The sequence below is a fragment of the Echeneis naucrates genome, chromosome 21, assembly GCF_900963305.1.
Source record: "Echeneis naucrates chromosome 21, fEcheNa1.1, whole genome shotgun sequence".
Lineage (NCBI taxonomy): Eukaryota > Metazoa > Chordata > Actinopteri > Carangiformes > Echeneidae > Echeneis > Echeneis naucrates.
The window spans coordinates 18,131,703-18,146,216 of NC_042531.1; the positions used below are offsets into that span (position 1 = coordinate 18,131,703).

Consider the following 14,514-nt stretch of genomic DNA (forward strand, 5'->3'; position numbering starts at 1 on the left):
ACATCACCAAGAGATGGACCAACACATTGTGCTGGTGTCTGCTCAACAGGAAGAAAAATATAGAATAAGTCTTACCCTTTATAAGACTAATACGGGACACAAGAATAGGCTGATTCACACAGGCAGGTTCTGTTATTAGTCATGATTCTCAAGAGACAATAGCAGAAAAGAAAGTGCTAAACATAACACTGGCAGCTCTGGACAATCTATCCCACCCTCCCGCCCTCTTCATACCAGCCAGAATAGAAGTTGTTGTTGGAAAGTGTGTGCTTGGTCATCCCTTATTACATAAATTCAATCTGAACAAAATGAGCGTGGCGTATGAGTGATTTGTGCCTCGTTTGAAATCAGCAACAAGTGTTCCCTTCGTTCTTCGCAGGCTCAGGGACAGAGTGACAGTAAAAACGGGGCCACGCCATGTTGTTCGTGAAACTCAAGACGGCACTTTTGAAATGACCATCAAGTCGGCCATGAGGTCAGACTCTGGGATTTACACCTGTAAGATCATTAATGAATATGGAACAAAGCAGTGTGAAGGAAAGCTGGAGGTGAAAGGTACGCTTTGCTTTTTGTCATTTGTAAGAATCAGCTCAATTTACTTTGCTGTTAGACGACATACACAGCGACGCCGCAACTCCAAATTGAAAAAGACCATCCAGTGTGACCTGGATCTAGCTCACAACATTGCTGCTGAAGCTCACTGAACACACCGCTCCTTTATTTATACCCAGCTCCACCAGTTGAGCCAGGACTCGCCGTCATCCGTTCCGTCAGGGACATCACAGCCAAAGCCGGAGAGACTGTTTTGTTTGAGTGTCACATCATTGGACCAAAAGACACCGATGTGGACTGGCTCGCAGATGGGAAACTGATCCAGCCGGCGTTGCTCAACTGTAAGATGCATTTTGATGGGAGAAAATGTCGACTGCTGCTCAACTCCGTACATGAAGACGACAGCGGGACTTACACATGCAAGCTAAGCACAGCCAAAGGTAAGTCTCATTAACACACATTATGTATCTGACTTAGAATTTCGTGATTTGTCCTTGTCTGGCTCTAATCTCTTTAATTTGTACTCTTCAGAGGAAGTGACTTCTTGTGGCAAGCTCAAAGTTATCCCCTCCATTGAACCTCTCTTCACTCGCAAGTTGGATGTCCTGGAAGTGATTGAAGGGCGTAATGCTCGATTTGACTGCAAAGTCAGCGGGACACCATCGCCTAAGGTCACATGGAGTCACTTTGGTATGAAAGGACTTTAGAGTGTCTTTCAAATTTGTATTACTACAGCCAAAACAGAACTGCTTCAAGGATTTAGAAAGGCAATCAGTAACCATTGCATCTATGCTTTTGCGATATGATCCTATTCTTTCTCATCTTCTCTGTGTTCTGCTGGTGAGTTTAGGATTTAAAAAAAATTGTTATGCTGAAACTGATGAATAAATGCAGCCTCATTTCTCTTTTTAGACCATCCACTCACAGAAAGTGAGGACATTCGTATTCTGCAGGAGGGCGGCCGCCATTCTCTCATCATTTCTCATGTGACCAACGAGGATGAGGGTTTCTACACTGTCATAGCCCGCAACAGTCATGGCGAGGCTGAGAGCTCAGCTGAACTCTACATACAAGAACCACGGCCAGCCATCTCCTCACAGATGTGAGAGCTTGTGTTATTTCTTGGGCCAGCGGTCCTTTGTGTTTTCTGGATTACAAAAATCGGTTTATGCTTCTCTACCCTTAGGGCTAAACTAGAGAAGATGCCATCCATCCCGGAGGAGCCAGAGGTCCCAGAGAACGAGGTGGAACGTTTCACCATGCCCGACTTCATCAAACCTCTCTATGACTTGGATGTGGTGGAAGGAAAAGAGGCCGTGCTCAAATGCAAAGTGGCTGGTTTGCCGTATCCCACCATTGTCTGGTTCCACAATGGCAAGAGGATTGAGAGCACAGAGGACAGAAAGATGACCCAGTGTGAGTGTTTCAAAATGGAGATAACATCCAATCCACCCACTGTTCATATTTATCAAAGCTCCCGAGCCTTTCTGAAAGAGGTCCGTTTGAGTCCCCCAATGCTTTTGTCTTTCTGGTGAAAGCGGTTTCATTTTTAGGCCAGATATTTTCCATAGAGGAGCTTGGCTGCTTAAAAGATGATAACAGACACTGATAGCTCATATCTTCTTATGCTTCTGTGTGCAGTTCGTGATGTCCACAGCCTGGTCATCCGCTCTGTGTGCCATGCCCATGGTGGCGTTTACAAGAGTGTCATCTCTAACAAAGTAGGCAAGGCCACCTGCTATGCTCATCTTTATGTCACAGGTAACATCCCTGTTTTTGCCTCAGTTAGGAAAAAAACACATATTGATGAGACGATATGTGTCAGTTATACATGCAGCTATATCGCAACAGGGACTTGGTAAGAAGACAGTTCAGCAACATTTACTCTTTTGTTGTTGTCATTTTCAGATATCCTCCCTGACCCTCCAGATGGGACACCAGTCATAGACTCTATCACTGGTAAAACCATCACCTTAAGCTGGAAGAAACCGAGGAGGCTGGACCCTTCAATAGGTATGCAAGGATAATAATCAGATATCTTTTAGTGATCGAATTCAATTAGTAAAGAAGAATCTGTCTCGATGCTTTTTTGGGAGCTTCACCAACACAATTGTTGTACTTTTAAAGATGGGGGAAAAAAATTGTTCCAACAATGTGATGTGGATTTGTTTTTGTTTTTGTTTTTGTTTTTGTTTTGTTTTTTTTTTCAAATCAAAAACTTATTTCTTTTAGATCCCAACACCGTGATGTATGCTATTCAGCAACAAGCCCTGGGCTCCATCCAGTGGATCATCATTGCTTCTGGCCTGAAAGAGACCACCTATATCATCACCACCCTCTCAAAATCAGTCCGCTATGCTTTCAGGGTCCTCACCATCACCTCCAAGGCTTTCAGCAAGCCGTCACCTGCCACTGACCCTGTGCAACTCCTGGACAGAGGTACAGTCACTTCTTTTCGCTGATCATCCATCCGTGTGTGCTGCAGGTTTCCCTCTAAATATTGTATGCATACTTTGATTCTCCTCAAGGTCCCTATCTTCAGGAGGCTCCAGTGATCGCTGACAAGCCTGACATTGTGCATGTGATGGAAAACCAGTCAGTCACAATCACTGTTACTCTCAATCATGTCAATGCTACAGTCATCTGGAAGAGGTACCTGTGTATCAGTTGTCAATTTTCTAATGAATTTGAAACTGAAATGAAAGTAATTACTTAAAATATATATATATGTATAATGCAGCTCTGTCTTGATGCTTTTTTGGGATTATTTTTCTTTGATTAACATGAAAATGTTTGTGTTATTTGGTGGAGACGTCGCCACCTCGTGGATGTGGTGTGTTATAGGGAGGCCAGAGTGAGGGAGTAATGAGCATAAATAAAGTATGACAGTGTGTAGGCACTGTGATTGTCAAACGTTCCGGGGCAGTGATGAAAGTCTATTATCGTAGCCTGAGTCACAATCAAGCAGCAACCACCCACTGCAATTATCCACCACACCTGTGAAGTTACAGTCTAGTGCTCGTCTTCTTCAAACCTTTTAGACATACTAATCCTGCCTCTCCGCAGGAGGGGAGTGGTCCTGGCCAGTAGGCCAGGCCTTTACGAGATGACAATGCCAGACGATGACCAGCACACACTGAAGCTGTTCAAGGTGAAGAGCAGTGATGTTGGAGAGATGTTGTTTGTTGCTTCCAACAAGTATGGCAGTGACAGCTGCACCTTCAACGTGGAGTTGGCAGGTAGGCAGAAGATGAGTCAGTCCTCCTTTGATGTATCTGTCTGTAAATGTAATCTAACTTTGCACTGTGCCTTTGCAATTCTTTCTATAGCTCCACCAACATTTGAAACTATCATGGAGGACTTGGATGTTTGTGCCGGAGAGACCCCTCGGTTTGCTGTGGTTGTGGAGGGCAAACCCGTTCCTGACATCCTCTGGTTCAAGGTTTTCTATCCATCTGCTGAGTGCAGCATTATGAGACATTATGTGATGAACTAGTAAAGGAGAAGGATTTTGTAATAAATATATTGTTCGCACCTTCATTTTTTCTTTCAGGATGACATCCTGCTGTCTGAGAGCTTTCATTACACCTTCGTCTATGATGATAACGAATGCTCCCTGGTGATTCTAAATGCTTGTACAGAAGACTCTGGGGTGTACACATGCACTGCCAGGAACTTAGCAGGATCTGTGTCCTGTAAAGCTGAACTCACCGTTCATGAAGGTAAGATGTCAAGCAGTAAAACCTCACACAGTGTTCAACTGCACAGCTGACGGTCACAACTGTTTACTGCAGCTAAAAGTAAAGAGGAGCCAGTGGATGACGAGGAGACTATTCTAAGGAAAATGCGCAGACTGACAGACTACTATGAGGTCCATAAGGAAATTGGAAGGTAAGGGCGTACCTATACTTTGCGTTTGGGTCACATTTGGCATGCTACACTCTTGGCGTGTGACCTACCTCTCCCTGATAGAGAGATGTTTTGTTTGTTTGTTTTTTTTTTGTCTCCAGAGGTGCGTTTTCCTATGTGAAACGTGTGACCCAGAAAGTAGGCAAAATGGAGTATGCTGCGAAATTTATTTCAGCACGGGCCAAGAAGAAGGCCTCTGCTCTGAGAGAGATGAAGCTGCTTTCCAAGATGGACCACGAGAGACTCCTGTACTTTCACGATGCCTTTGAGAAGAAGAATGCAGTCATCATCATCACTGAAATGTATCCTTATCTTATTACTGTTTTTATGTAGCGTACACAATAATGAAAGCCAATAAAACATAAAACACGCTTTTGATACAGTAATTAAATGTAATTCTCTATGCTAAAACTATATACAGTATATAAATAAAATGAATGTACTTCAAATACTGAGTCCCAGAGAAACTAGCCTTAATAAGACTTTAAAGATGCCATGAAGAGATGCTGGACAGATTTATAAGGAAATCTGCACTAACGGAGTCTGATGTAAGTTGTTGCCTTACGACTGCTCTTTAAATCTGCCAATTAATATTTCAAGAAGTGTATATAATGAATGTTAGCTAATAAATACCACTTCTGCCGGCACCTTTCTGCTCTGGTATGACCAGGTGCGGTCATGTATGAGACAGCTGCTCGAGGGGCTCGACTACCTGCATCATTTAAACATCATACACCTGGACATCAAGGTAGATCCTCACAGATCATAATTCCAGATCTTAAATGCATTTTTAAAAAGTTCACTGGCACAGTTTTTTTTTTTTTTTTAACATAAAAAATGGTCATGAAAAAGTTACCTGGATAGCAGAACATTATAACTCACATTATTGTTTTCCTTACTTTCTCAGCCTGACAACATACTCATGGCAGATCCCCATAGCGATCAGATCCGAATCTGTGACTTTGGCAATGCTATGGTGATCACACCTGACGAGGCTCAGTACTGCAAATATGGCACGCCGGAATTTGTGGCACCAGAAATTGTCAGTCAGACGCCTGTGTCAAAAGCAACAGACATCTGGTAAAATATCTACGAACTTTCATTCTTTTGTCTCGTTTTGTCTTGCACCACCATGTTTTTCTAATTCTGCTCTTTATTTGTCTAGGCCAGTTGGAGTTGTTGCATATCTATGGTGAGTGAACATACCACTATTTACTTTCTTCATATTTAAATGTATTTGATCATGCCTTATCAGTTTGTTTAACTGTTCCAGACTATTTTTGGGCTTCAGGTTGACTGTATGGATTTGCTTCTGCTTTAAGTCTGACAGGGGTTTCTCCATTTGCTGGCGGGAATGACCGCGGTTCTGTGCTGAACATCAGGAACTATAACGTTGCCTTTGAGGAAAGCATGTTTGCTGACCTTTGCCGAGAGGCTAAAGGGTTCATCATAAAGCTGCTGGTAGCAGACAGGCTGTGAGTAAAGCAAGTGCATCTTGGGTTCAATCCGTACTTTAAGATTTTTTTTTTCTTTTTTTTACATATGATTTATCATGTTCCAAGAGCTGCTCTGTGGTGCGTCACAATTTTTGCCACACTACATTTTCTTCACTGCTACACATTAGATGAAAAAAAGACAGTCGACATGATGATTTTGTCTCAGTAAGAGGTACTATATTTGTACAATGAGGACGGCTAAGATATCACAATTTAGTCAGCTAAATAATAGAACAAAGCCTGAATTACATCATAATTTTCCTGTAGGAGACCTGATACTCAGGAATGTCTCCGACACCCCTGGTTCAAGGTAAGAAAAGGCCAGTTGCTCTTCTTGCTACAGCATTGATCATTCATAACCATTCATAATTATCTTTATACCTAAATATGATTATACAGACACTTAGCAAGGGGAAGGCCATTAGTACAGAGGGATTGAAGAAGTTTGTATCTCGCAGAAAATGGCAGGTGAGGGATGTTTTATTGGGTTAAATTTTGCATTCCACTCAGAATGCTTAAAATTATTTTGCATTTTTTGACTCTGTCATATTTCCTCTTCTTCAGCGTTCACTGATCAGCTATAAGTCAAAAATGGTCATGAGGTCCATACCTGAGTTGCTGAATGATTCCTCCAGCCATATCTCCATCGCAGTTCCCAAGCACTTTAAAGAGGGGTCTCCTCTGCCATCATCATCCTCAGATTCTGATGAAGACATTGATGAGCTGCCATTTATCCCAATGCCACACAACATGGAATTCTCTGGATCGAGAATGTCACTGAATGAGATCCAAACCACTGAGCAAGAAATTGGGAAGCAGAATGGAACAAGTAAATTGTCTGGCTCCCCAGTTGAAGTGCAGGAGGCAATGGAGTGTGACCCTAAAGAAAAAAATCAAGAAGGGGTTGAAATTACAGCTAAAAGCCGCCAAAGGAAAAGGTCATGCCAAGACAATGAGAAGGGTTCTTCAGATGAAGAAGTGCCTGCTGAATTGCCACAAAAGTCTGAGCTGTCTAGAAAACCACTGCGAAGGGGTTCAAGCATGGAGTCAGACAAACCAGAGGGGGGACGCAGAAGAGGAGAGCTGAGACGTGGAGGCTCAGCTGACAGTGCATTGATGCTCCGGATTACACCTGAGGAAGGAGCTGGAGAAGGAAATCAAGAGGATGGCAAGAGAGTTCTGAAGAAAGCCGTCTCTATGGAACTACCGAGGAGGAGTACCAGCCCAGGAACTGCTAAGATGAGTCAAGAAGACTACGCTCTTAAACTGGAACTGATGAGACAGCGGCTGCTTCGAGGTGGCTCTGTAGACAACAAAATGAGTGGCTTGAGGGGACCACTGTTAGAAACACTAGGAATGGGAGATGAAAAACGTGCAATATCCTCAGATCGTTACTCTCGTACTGCTCGTTTGGGCCCACCACCAACTCTAACTAGAGCTGCATCCACTGATGCCCCAAGGGACGAAGTTCCCAAACCCAAAGTTTTGCGCAAAAGTGCTTCTTTCAGTCAAGGTGATTCAGAACCCATAGCTTTACACCGCCGGTCAGGAGCTCCTCTGGAGATTCCCCTGGCACAGTTAGAAGAGAGAAGACTTAAGGAAGCTATTTCTATGTCATCGTTGACTGACCAAACTAAGCTAGACTCTCGTCCAGTGACTCCCAGGGACCCTTCACCAAAACCACCAACTCCGGAGTCCATTGTGCAGGAGAGTCCTACCAAAACAGAAAGTGAGGAATCCCTAATGGAGAAGGAGATTAAGCCAGATGATGCAATAAATGAAAAGATGGATGGGTTGACTACAGATAGTAATTTTGATGAAAGATCAAGCACAAGTGGTTTCTCAGAGAAGGACATGAGCATATCAGAGGAGCCAATGAATGAATCAGAGTATATTGGCCAGAGGATCCATACACCTCCTCCTGTGGTCCAAAGCTCTAAACTAGAAGAGAAAATGGAAGAGGATGACGAAAAGGAAGACATTAAGAAAGAAGACGAGGAAAGAATAGATAGTGTTTCTGAATCAAATGCTAAGGAAAATGTAGAAGATACTGTAGAAAATGTAGAAGAGGAAGTAAATGTGTCTGCTAAACCTCCTGAGATGCTCATAACCACAAGCTCAGTAATGGTGAAATCAATGCAAGAAGCCTCCCCTGCCCCAGCAACTGTTGTCTCAACTTATGTGACCCCCTCACTCCCTGCTCGAGTTGTTCTTCCAGATGGAAGTACCTCAGCATATGCCAGTATAATGCAGACCATCATGGTCCCATCACTTCAACCTCTTAATGATCCACCCTTGGGCCCATCTACACCCAGAGCTGTTCCAACCTCACCATCCTCAGTATTAACTGAAACGGTTTCACCTGCCACCATATCAAAGCCAGCCACTATGTCTACCACCGAGCACCCTGCTGTATACTCCAGGGTAGCATCACCAGAGATGATCACAAAAGAACCCAGTCCACCAAAGGTCATGGCACATTCCTCATCCCAACAAGAGCTTTCAGCAGGCATGGACTTGGAGGACATTACTTCTGAAGAAGTCTTTGAGGCTCGTTTCAAAAAACGTGAGTCCTCTCTCACGAGAAGTCTAAAGTTTTTGTCCCGGTCCAAGAATGATGACAAATCACAGGCAACTTCCTCAGAAGCTGCAGAGCCAAGTGAAGAGATATACAGACCTGGGCCAATTGGTGCACCACTAGAATTGGCATCAAGAAGACTTGAAGAAAAGTCAAAGTCAGTCCAGGACCTTCGTGAAGCTCAAAAGGATCAAGGCTTTATGAAAAGACTCTCTATGCGCCTGAAGAGAACTCCATCAACTGAGCGCAAGGATGAAACGACCAAAGAAGACGAATCAGCCACTTCAAGACGAAGACTTTCATGGACCCTTGGGAGACGAGGATCACAGGAAAAGAAGGACATGGAGATGATGCGCATGGATGGTGGTGCTGAAACCTTGGTCGAACAAGATGAGAAAGAGCTGAAGAAAACGAATGAATCACCAGTCTTGGCAATGCGACGAAAGATTGAATCTACAGTGGCTGGGATCTCCACCAGAATTCGGAGCTACTCAGAAGAAAGGAAAACAGCTGAGGAGAAGGAGCAAAAAAAGACACCCATTCTCTCTATGCTTCGTCGTGCAACATCAGAGAACCGTGGGATGAAGGTTGCCAGCGTTGCTCAAAACCAACTGGCAACTCAGGCCAGTAATGGTGCCTCATCAGAGTCTTTAGACTCTATGTCCAGCCTTAAGTCAGACCTGTCTAAAGGTATAAGAAAGAACGTCACCCCACTGGACATTTTGCTCCACTTTTGATTAGTCACTTATATTTGAGCTTTCTTAAACAGTGATGGATGATTGATAGAGTTGATGGCTGTTTTTCTTGCAAAGGTGTGGAGGGTGAGCGTAGATCCCGCTGGGATAGGTGGGGCCTGACCAGAGGGAGGCGTGACAAGACAATATCACAGCCTGACATACCAACAGCTATCTCAAGAGAAAATAGTTCCTTGCGGTCACGCCAGTACTCCAAACTTGCTTCTGGTAAGTGTACATGAAGACACCATGATTACACTAGATTGGTGATTGGCTGACAGCTAGCTTAGGTTAATTCAGGAGAAAGACTGAAAGCTGGGTCTCTTGCAATTACTGCCATAGAGGTATCACACAGTAGCTGTCCAACCATCAGATAAGAGTCCAGGGCGTGACAACTCTTATGCATAAGTATGCCTTTGTTGTTGTTTTCTTCAAATATGATAGAAATGTTTAAAAACTGAGCTGCTGAGGCGTTGCTCAGCGGTGCACAGAGCCAGCCCGTCTCCAATCTACCAGTCTTGCTAATGCAGCTACGGTAGTTTGGAATATCTGTTGCTTCAACTGCAATCTGCCTTATATATTACAGTGAGAACAAATTTGCCTTGGCTGAGGAAAGTGTGGATGGACACTTCGTTAGTGTGTTAGTGAGTCGAATGTTTTTGTCTGCCAGATTTCCCTCCAGTCTTTCACATCAAGCTGAGAGATCATGTCTTGCTGGAGGGTGATCCAGTCACACTCAGCTGTCTGCCAGCAGGCAGCCCCCACCCACACATCACCTGGCTGAAAGGTAACGCTCTCTGATTTAAATAATACCCTCTAACTGTTGCTCTCACGACAAGGTTGTCAGAATCACCTCACTTGCAAATTGCAGTAATTAATATAATTGGTCTTAGATCCATTGAATGTAGCGAGACAATGACTCCCCTATGTTTCATATATACTAATATATACAGTGACAACAGAGGGTGCTGCGGTCCAAACTGATAGAATCATGCAGAGGATGAAAGGAGAAATTCAGTCTTCCCTACTAAATAAATAAAAATAAAAATAATGTAATAATGTAATAAAAAAATCTGGGCAGCATGGCAGCATAGTGGTTAGCGCTGTTGCCCCACAATAAGAAGGTCGTGGGTTTGGTTCCTGGCTTTTCTATGCGGAGTTTGCATGTTTCCTCCCACCGTCCAAAGACATCATGTTTAGGTTAACTGGAGACTCTAAATCAAGTGAGTGGTTGTTTGTCTCTGTCTGTCTCTGTGTGTTGGCCATGCGACGGACTGGCGACCTGTCCAGGGCCGTACCCCGCCCCTCCCCCAATGTGAGCTGGGATTGGCTCCAGCAGCCCTGTGACCTGGAAATGGATAAAGCAGTCGAAGATGAATGGATGGATAAAAAAAATCTTTAAATCTAGCCTTTGATTAAAAAACAAAACAACTGAAACTGAAAAAAAAAAAGAAACTAAACTGTCTGCATGTCTTTAGATAAGAAGCCCCTGGAGATTGATGCCAGGATGAATATGATTGCGTGTCCTGATGGCCGGCAGCTGCTGATGATCATGCAGACCACCAAGAAGGATGCCGGGGTTTATGAATGTGTGGCTACAAACCCCCTGGCCTCTGTGTCCAGCTCTTGCACAATATCGCTCGCTCGTAAGTAATAACTACGTAACTTTTGGGAAGTATAATGTGTTTGTCTAGCCACTGTGTGTATTACAGTACTAAATATAGTACATAGTGCGCAATTAGCAGTCCAATGGACAGATGGCATGTACATGATTAAATACATTCGTTCTATAAACTTTCATGTCTTTTAACAGGCCTACCGAATCGTCCTGGGACCCCTGAGATTCCTCAGAAGTACAACAACACTGCTTTAGTTCTGTGGAGGCCTTCAGACACCCTGGCCCCCTGCACATACTCCCTAGAGAGGAGAGCAGAGGGTTAGTGGTTTTTTTTTTTTTTCATAATAGTAAATTTTGTGCTTCCCATTCAATTCTTTTCCAGTTATTTTTATGTTCCATTGTAGTTTTGAGAGGGTTACAACAACACAAGCATAATGAGGTCTTTGTCTACATGTGGTTTCAAATATATATGGCTTTAACCTTAATGCTACATGAAAATTTCATCTTGTTTTTTAAATCAACTAAATAAATAAACAAGACATGTTTCGGTGTGCAGCACACAATCGACAATTGTTCTTATGAAAACAAAATCAGCAAGGCCACTTAAATAATACAAATTACTTTTAGATGGAGATGAAACTGAAAATGAATTCTCTCTGTAATAAACAATATTATTATCAATACACAGGAGAAAAGAGGCTGGCTTGTTCATTGTAGATGCACATTTAAAGATTATCATTGTCAATTAAAGGCTGTAACAATAGAAAATAGGGTTCAAGCCAATAGAAACAGCAAATAAAGAATAATAAAGCATGCTCATTGATGGATACAGGACTTTTCCCTCTGATAATATTAGAGCCAGTCATCCAGTAATAGAATCCCTCATCCACTTCAAATATATACTTGAAAACGACTAAGATCTAAAAAAAAAAAAAAAAAAAAAAAATTGTCTTTAAACTGGATTTACTGGATTTAATTCTGAGCATCTGGAGGGAAATCACAATGCTGTCACTTGAGCAGAGATGCGACCAAATAATTAGGGATGAAAATTGTTGGAATCCTGCAACTCAAAACATGTGTAGCATGAATTTGTTAAATTGTAGACATTCAAATGTGGAAAATTTTAATATTATAACTTTATGTTCCAAAGAAAAAGTAGGATCTTTGTAGCTGAATTCATAATGTGAACATTTATGCTGGTTACTCCCCAGGTGAGAGAAACTGGCTGATCGTGGCAACAGGGGTGGCAGACTGTTATTACAATGTGGGTGACCTGCCAGCAGGGTGCTCCTTCAGGTTTAGGGTGGCATGTGTCAACAAAGCTGGTCAGGGGCCCTACAGCAACCTCTCAGAGGTCGTGAGCCTGGATTCTACAGGTATGTGTATTGTTCTTTATGAAAATATGGCAGTCAAACACAATGATAATAATAATATATGATGAATAATAATAAGCTCATTACATGACACTGTATATATCAGACAGACAAAGCGTAATGACCTGTGGTGTTTACCGCATACATGACAAAATATGAACCATTCCTGAGCTAGATTGAGAGCAACCAATTTAATGTTTGTCACATCAGGCCTTTAAGGTGTTTCCTCACTCTTCTGTTCCTCCAGTGGAACCAGCTAAATCCACTGCAGCTGTGGTGGTCAAGACTGTGCCTGCAACTTCTCCTCCTGCCCCTGTGGTGATGATGTCTTCTATGAAAGTGCCTCCCATTAAACCCGCTCCTAGTAAAGCCACAATAGTGACACTAGCCCAACCCGCACCTCCCTCTACATCAGCTCCGACTCTGGCCAAATCTCCTTCTCCAAAAACCATCAAACCTGCAGCCCAGGTAGATTCTAGCCCCCCCGCTGTTGCTCCCCCTGTCACTACAAGTTCAGCCCCCTCTGCACAGGCACAACCTGCGCAGACCACCACAAGCGTCCAAGCCACAGCAGCAAAAGCTAAAACCACCCTTAGCATCAGCGTGAGCAAACCCCAAACCAGGCTGGCGTCCCCGCCCGTTGTTCCCCCCAAACCACAGAGTCCTGCACTGGCAGCCCTCCCTGTTGCCAGCAAATCCCCCTCTCCTGCACCGACACCTGCACCAGCCATTGGGAAGCCTATTTCCTCCGTGCCAATGTACGTTCCAGCTGCAACTGCACGAGTTACTCCACCTTCCCAATCCAGCTCCAGCACGGCAGCCCCCACCCCCTCAGTCACTCCTGCAACCATCTCACCACCGGTAGTGGTGGTGCAGAGCTTGACACCTGTGCTGCAGGGAGGGGACACCTGGAATACTCCATCTGGACGTGTCACCCCATCGGGACGGGTCACGCCATCAGGACGGGTCACACCATCGGGACGCAGGACACCAATGGGCAAAGCTGCAGAGGGATCTCTGCGCCAGGGAGTGCCACAGAAACCTTACACCTTCATGGATGAGAAAGCAAGGTAATGATTATTTAAAGAGGAAAATCCAATGATATGAAGTTTGTCAGTCTGCATCCTCATCAGGCATTTAAGGCTTTATGTGCCCTGACATCAACATCAGATGTGTGATTAGTGGCCTCTTCTCTGCAGGGGTCGTTTTGGTGTGATCCGGGAGTGCCGGGAAAATGCCACAGGAAACCTTTTCATGGCCAAAATTGTTCCATATGAGGCTGACAACAAGCAGGTAGTGCTGCAGGAATATGACATTCTCAAGTCCCTTCACCACGACCGAATCATGGCTCTGCATGAAGCTTATGTCACACCACGCTACCTGGTGCTCATTTCGGAGTACTGCAGTGGGAAGGAGCTGCTCTACAGCCTCATAGACAGGTGAAGCCTGTACATGTAGTGTTAATGTGGTTGGGCATATTCCTCCCCGAGTCCTCTAACAAGCTGCTTTCTCTCAGGTTCCGTTACTCCGAGGATGACGTGGTGACCTATGTCACGCAGGTCCTCCAGGGCATGGACTACCTCCATACCCGACGGATCCTCCACCTGGACATCAAGCCGGAGAACATCATTGTCACCCACATGAATGTCATCAAGATCATAGACTTTGGCAGTGCCCAGACTTTCAACCCTCTCTTCCTCAAGCAGTTCAACCCTCCTATTGGAACGCTGGATTACATGTGTAAGATTCCATTTTCTCCAGTCTATTTTCAGTGTCCTGAAAATATTGATAACTAAAGTTTATATATATATATATATATATTTTTTTTTTTTTTTTTTTTTTTTTTTTCATAATGGACACAGAGGAGGAAGAGTAAGGCTCAATCTGTTCTTCTAACTACTTAAACACTGGCTTTGCAAGTTTCCATTCGATAGTTCGATCAGTGATTGTCTTGGGGGGTTTTGTTTTGGGGTTTTTTTCCGAGCTTCAGCTAACTCCCAGGGGAAGTTGTAGTTGCGATGACAGGTGGCAGATGACAGTACTGTGATTTTGCACTGAGAGAAGTTTCAGAAGAGAAATGTGTGAAAATATGTTGGGTTACCTGTCAATCAGATCCAAGCTGATAATTACCAGGAACTACTGCAGGATCATGTAAACTCAGGTCTAAACATCAAATATAACCTTTTCTGTTACTGACAAAATGTCTGACCGGATTTGTTTACTTTTTGTTTATGCAGTTTTATTAACACAATGC

General features: G+C 43.7%; 1 protein-coding gene across 3 annotated transcripts in view; it reads left to right on the forward strand.

Annotated features, from left to right (window-relative positions):
• The window catches only part of spegb (striated muscle enriched protein kinase b), a 31,484-nt gene that overhangs the window by 13,875 nt on the left and 3,095 nt on the right, over positions 1-14,514 (forward strand). For all 3 annotated transcript variants that reach the window (XM_029530224.1, XM_029530225.1, XM_029530226.1), the window contains exons 9-38: positions 380-555; positions 732-992; positions 1,084-1,242; positions 1,465-1,654; positions 1,739-1,968; positions 2,194-2,313; positions 2,461-2,565; positions 2,785-2,991; positions 3,081-3,204; positions 3,619-3,791; positions 3,882-3,994; positions 4,106-4,274; positions 4,347-4,443; positions 4,563-4,763; positions 4,952-5,009; positions 5,132-5,209; positions 5,369-5,541; positions 5,627-5,653; positions 5,784-5,936; positions 6,225-6,267; positions 6,357-6,425; positions 6,522-9,225; positions 9,348-9,497; positions 9,940-10,056; positions 10,748-10,915; positions 11,083-11,205; positions 12,099-12,263; positions 12,508-13,330; positions 13,460-13,699; positions 13,777-14,000. In XM_029530224.1, coding sequence (XP_029386084.1) covers positions 380-555; positions 732-992; positions 1,084-1,242; positions 1,465-1,654; positions 1,739-1,968; positions 2,194-2,313; positions 2,461-2,565; positions 2,785-2,991; positions 3,081-3,204; positions 3,619-3,791; positions 3,882-3,994; positions 4,106-4,274; positions 4,347-4,443; positions 4,563-4,763; positions 4,952-5,009; positions 5,132-5,209; positions 5,369-5,541; positions 5,627-5,653; positions 5,784-5,936; positions 6,225-6,267; positions 6,357-6,425; positions 6,522-9,225; positions 9,348-9,497; positions 9,940-10,056; positions 10,748-10,915; positions 11,083-11,205; positions 12,099-12,263; positions 12,508-13,330; positions 13,460-13,699; positions 13,777-14,000 — 7,640 coding nt within the window. The remainder of the gene's footprint in view (positions 1-379; positions 556-731; positions 993-1,083; positions 1,243-1,464; positions 1,655-1,738; positions 1,969-2,193; positions 2,314-2,460; positions 2,566-2,784; positions 2,992-3,080; positions 3,205-3,618; positions 3,792-3,881; positions 3,995-4,105; positions 4,275-4,346; positions 4,444-4,562; positions 4,764-4,951; positions 5,010-5,131; positions 5,210-5,368; positions 5,542-5,626; positions 5,654-5,783; positions 5,937-6,224; positions 6,268-6,356; positions 6,426-6,521; positions 9,226-9,347; positions 9,498-9,939; positions 10,057-10,747; positions 10,916-11,082; positions 11,206-12,098; positions 12,264-12,507; positions 13,331-13,459; positions 13,700-13,776; positions 14,001-14,514) is intronic.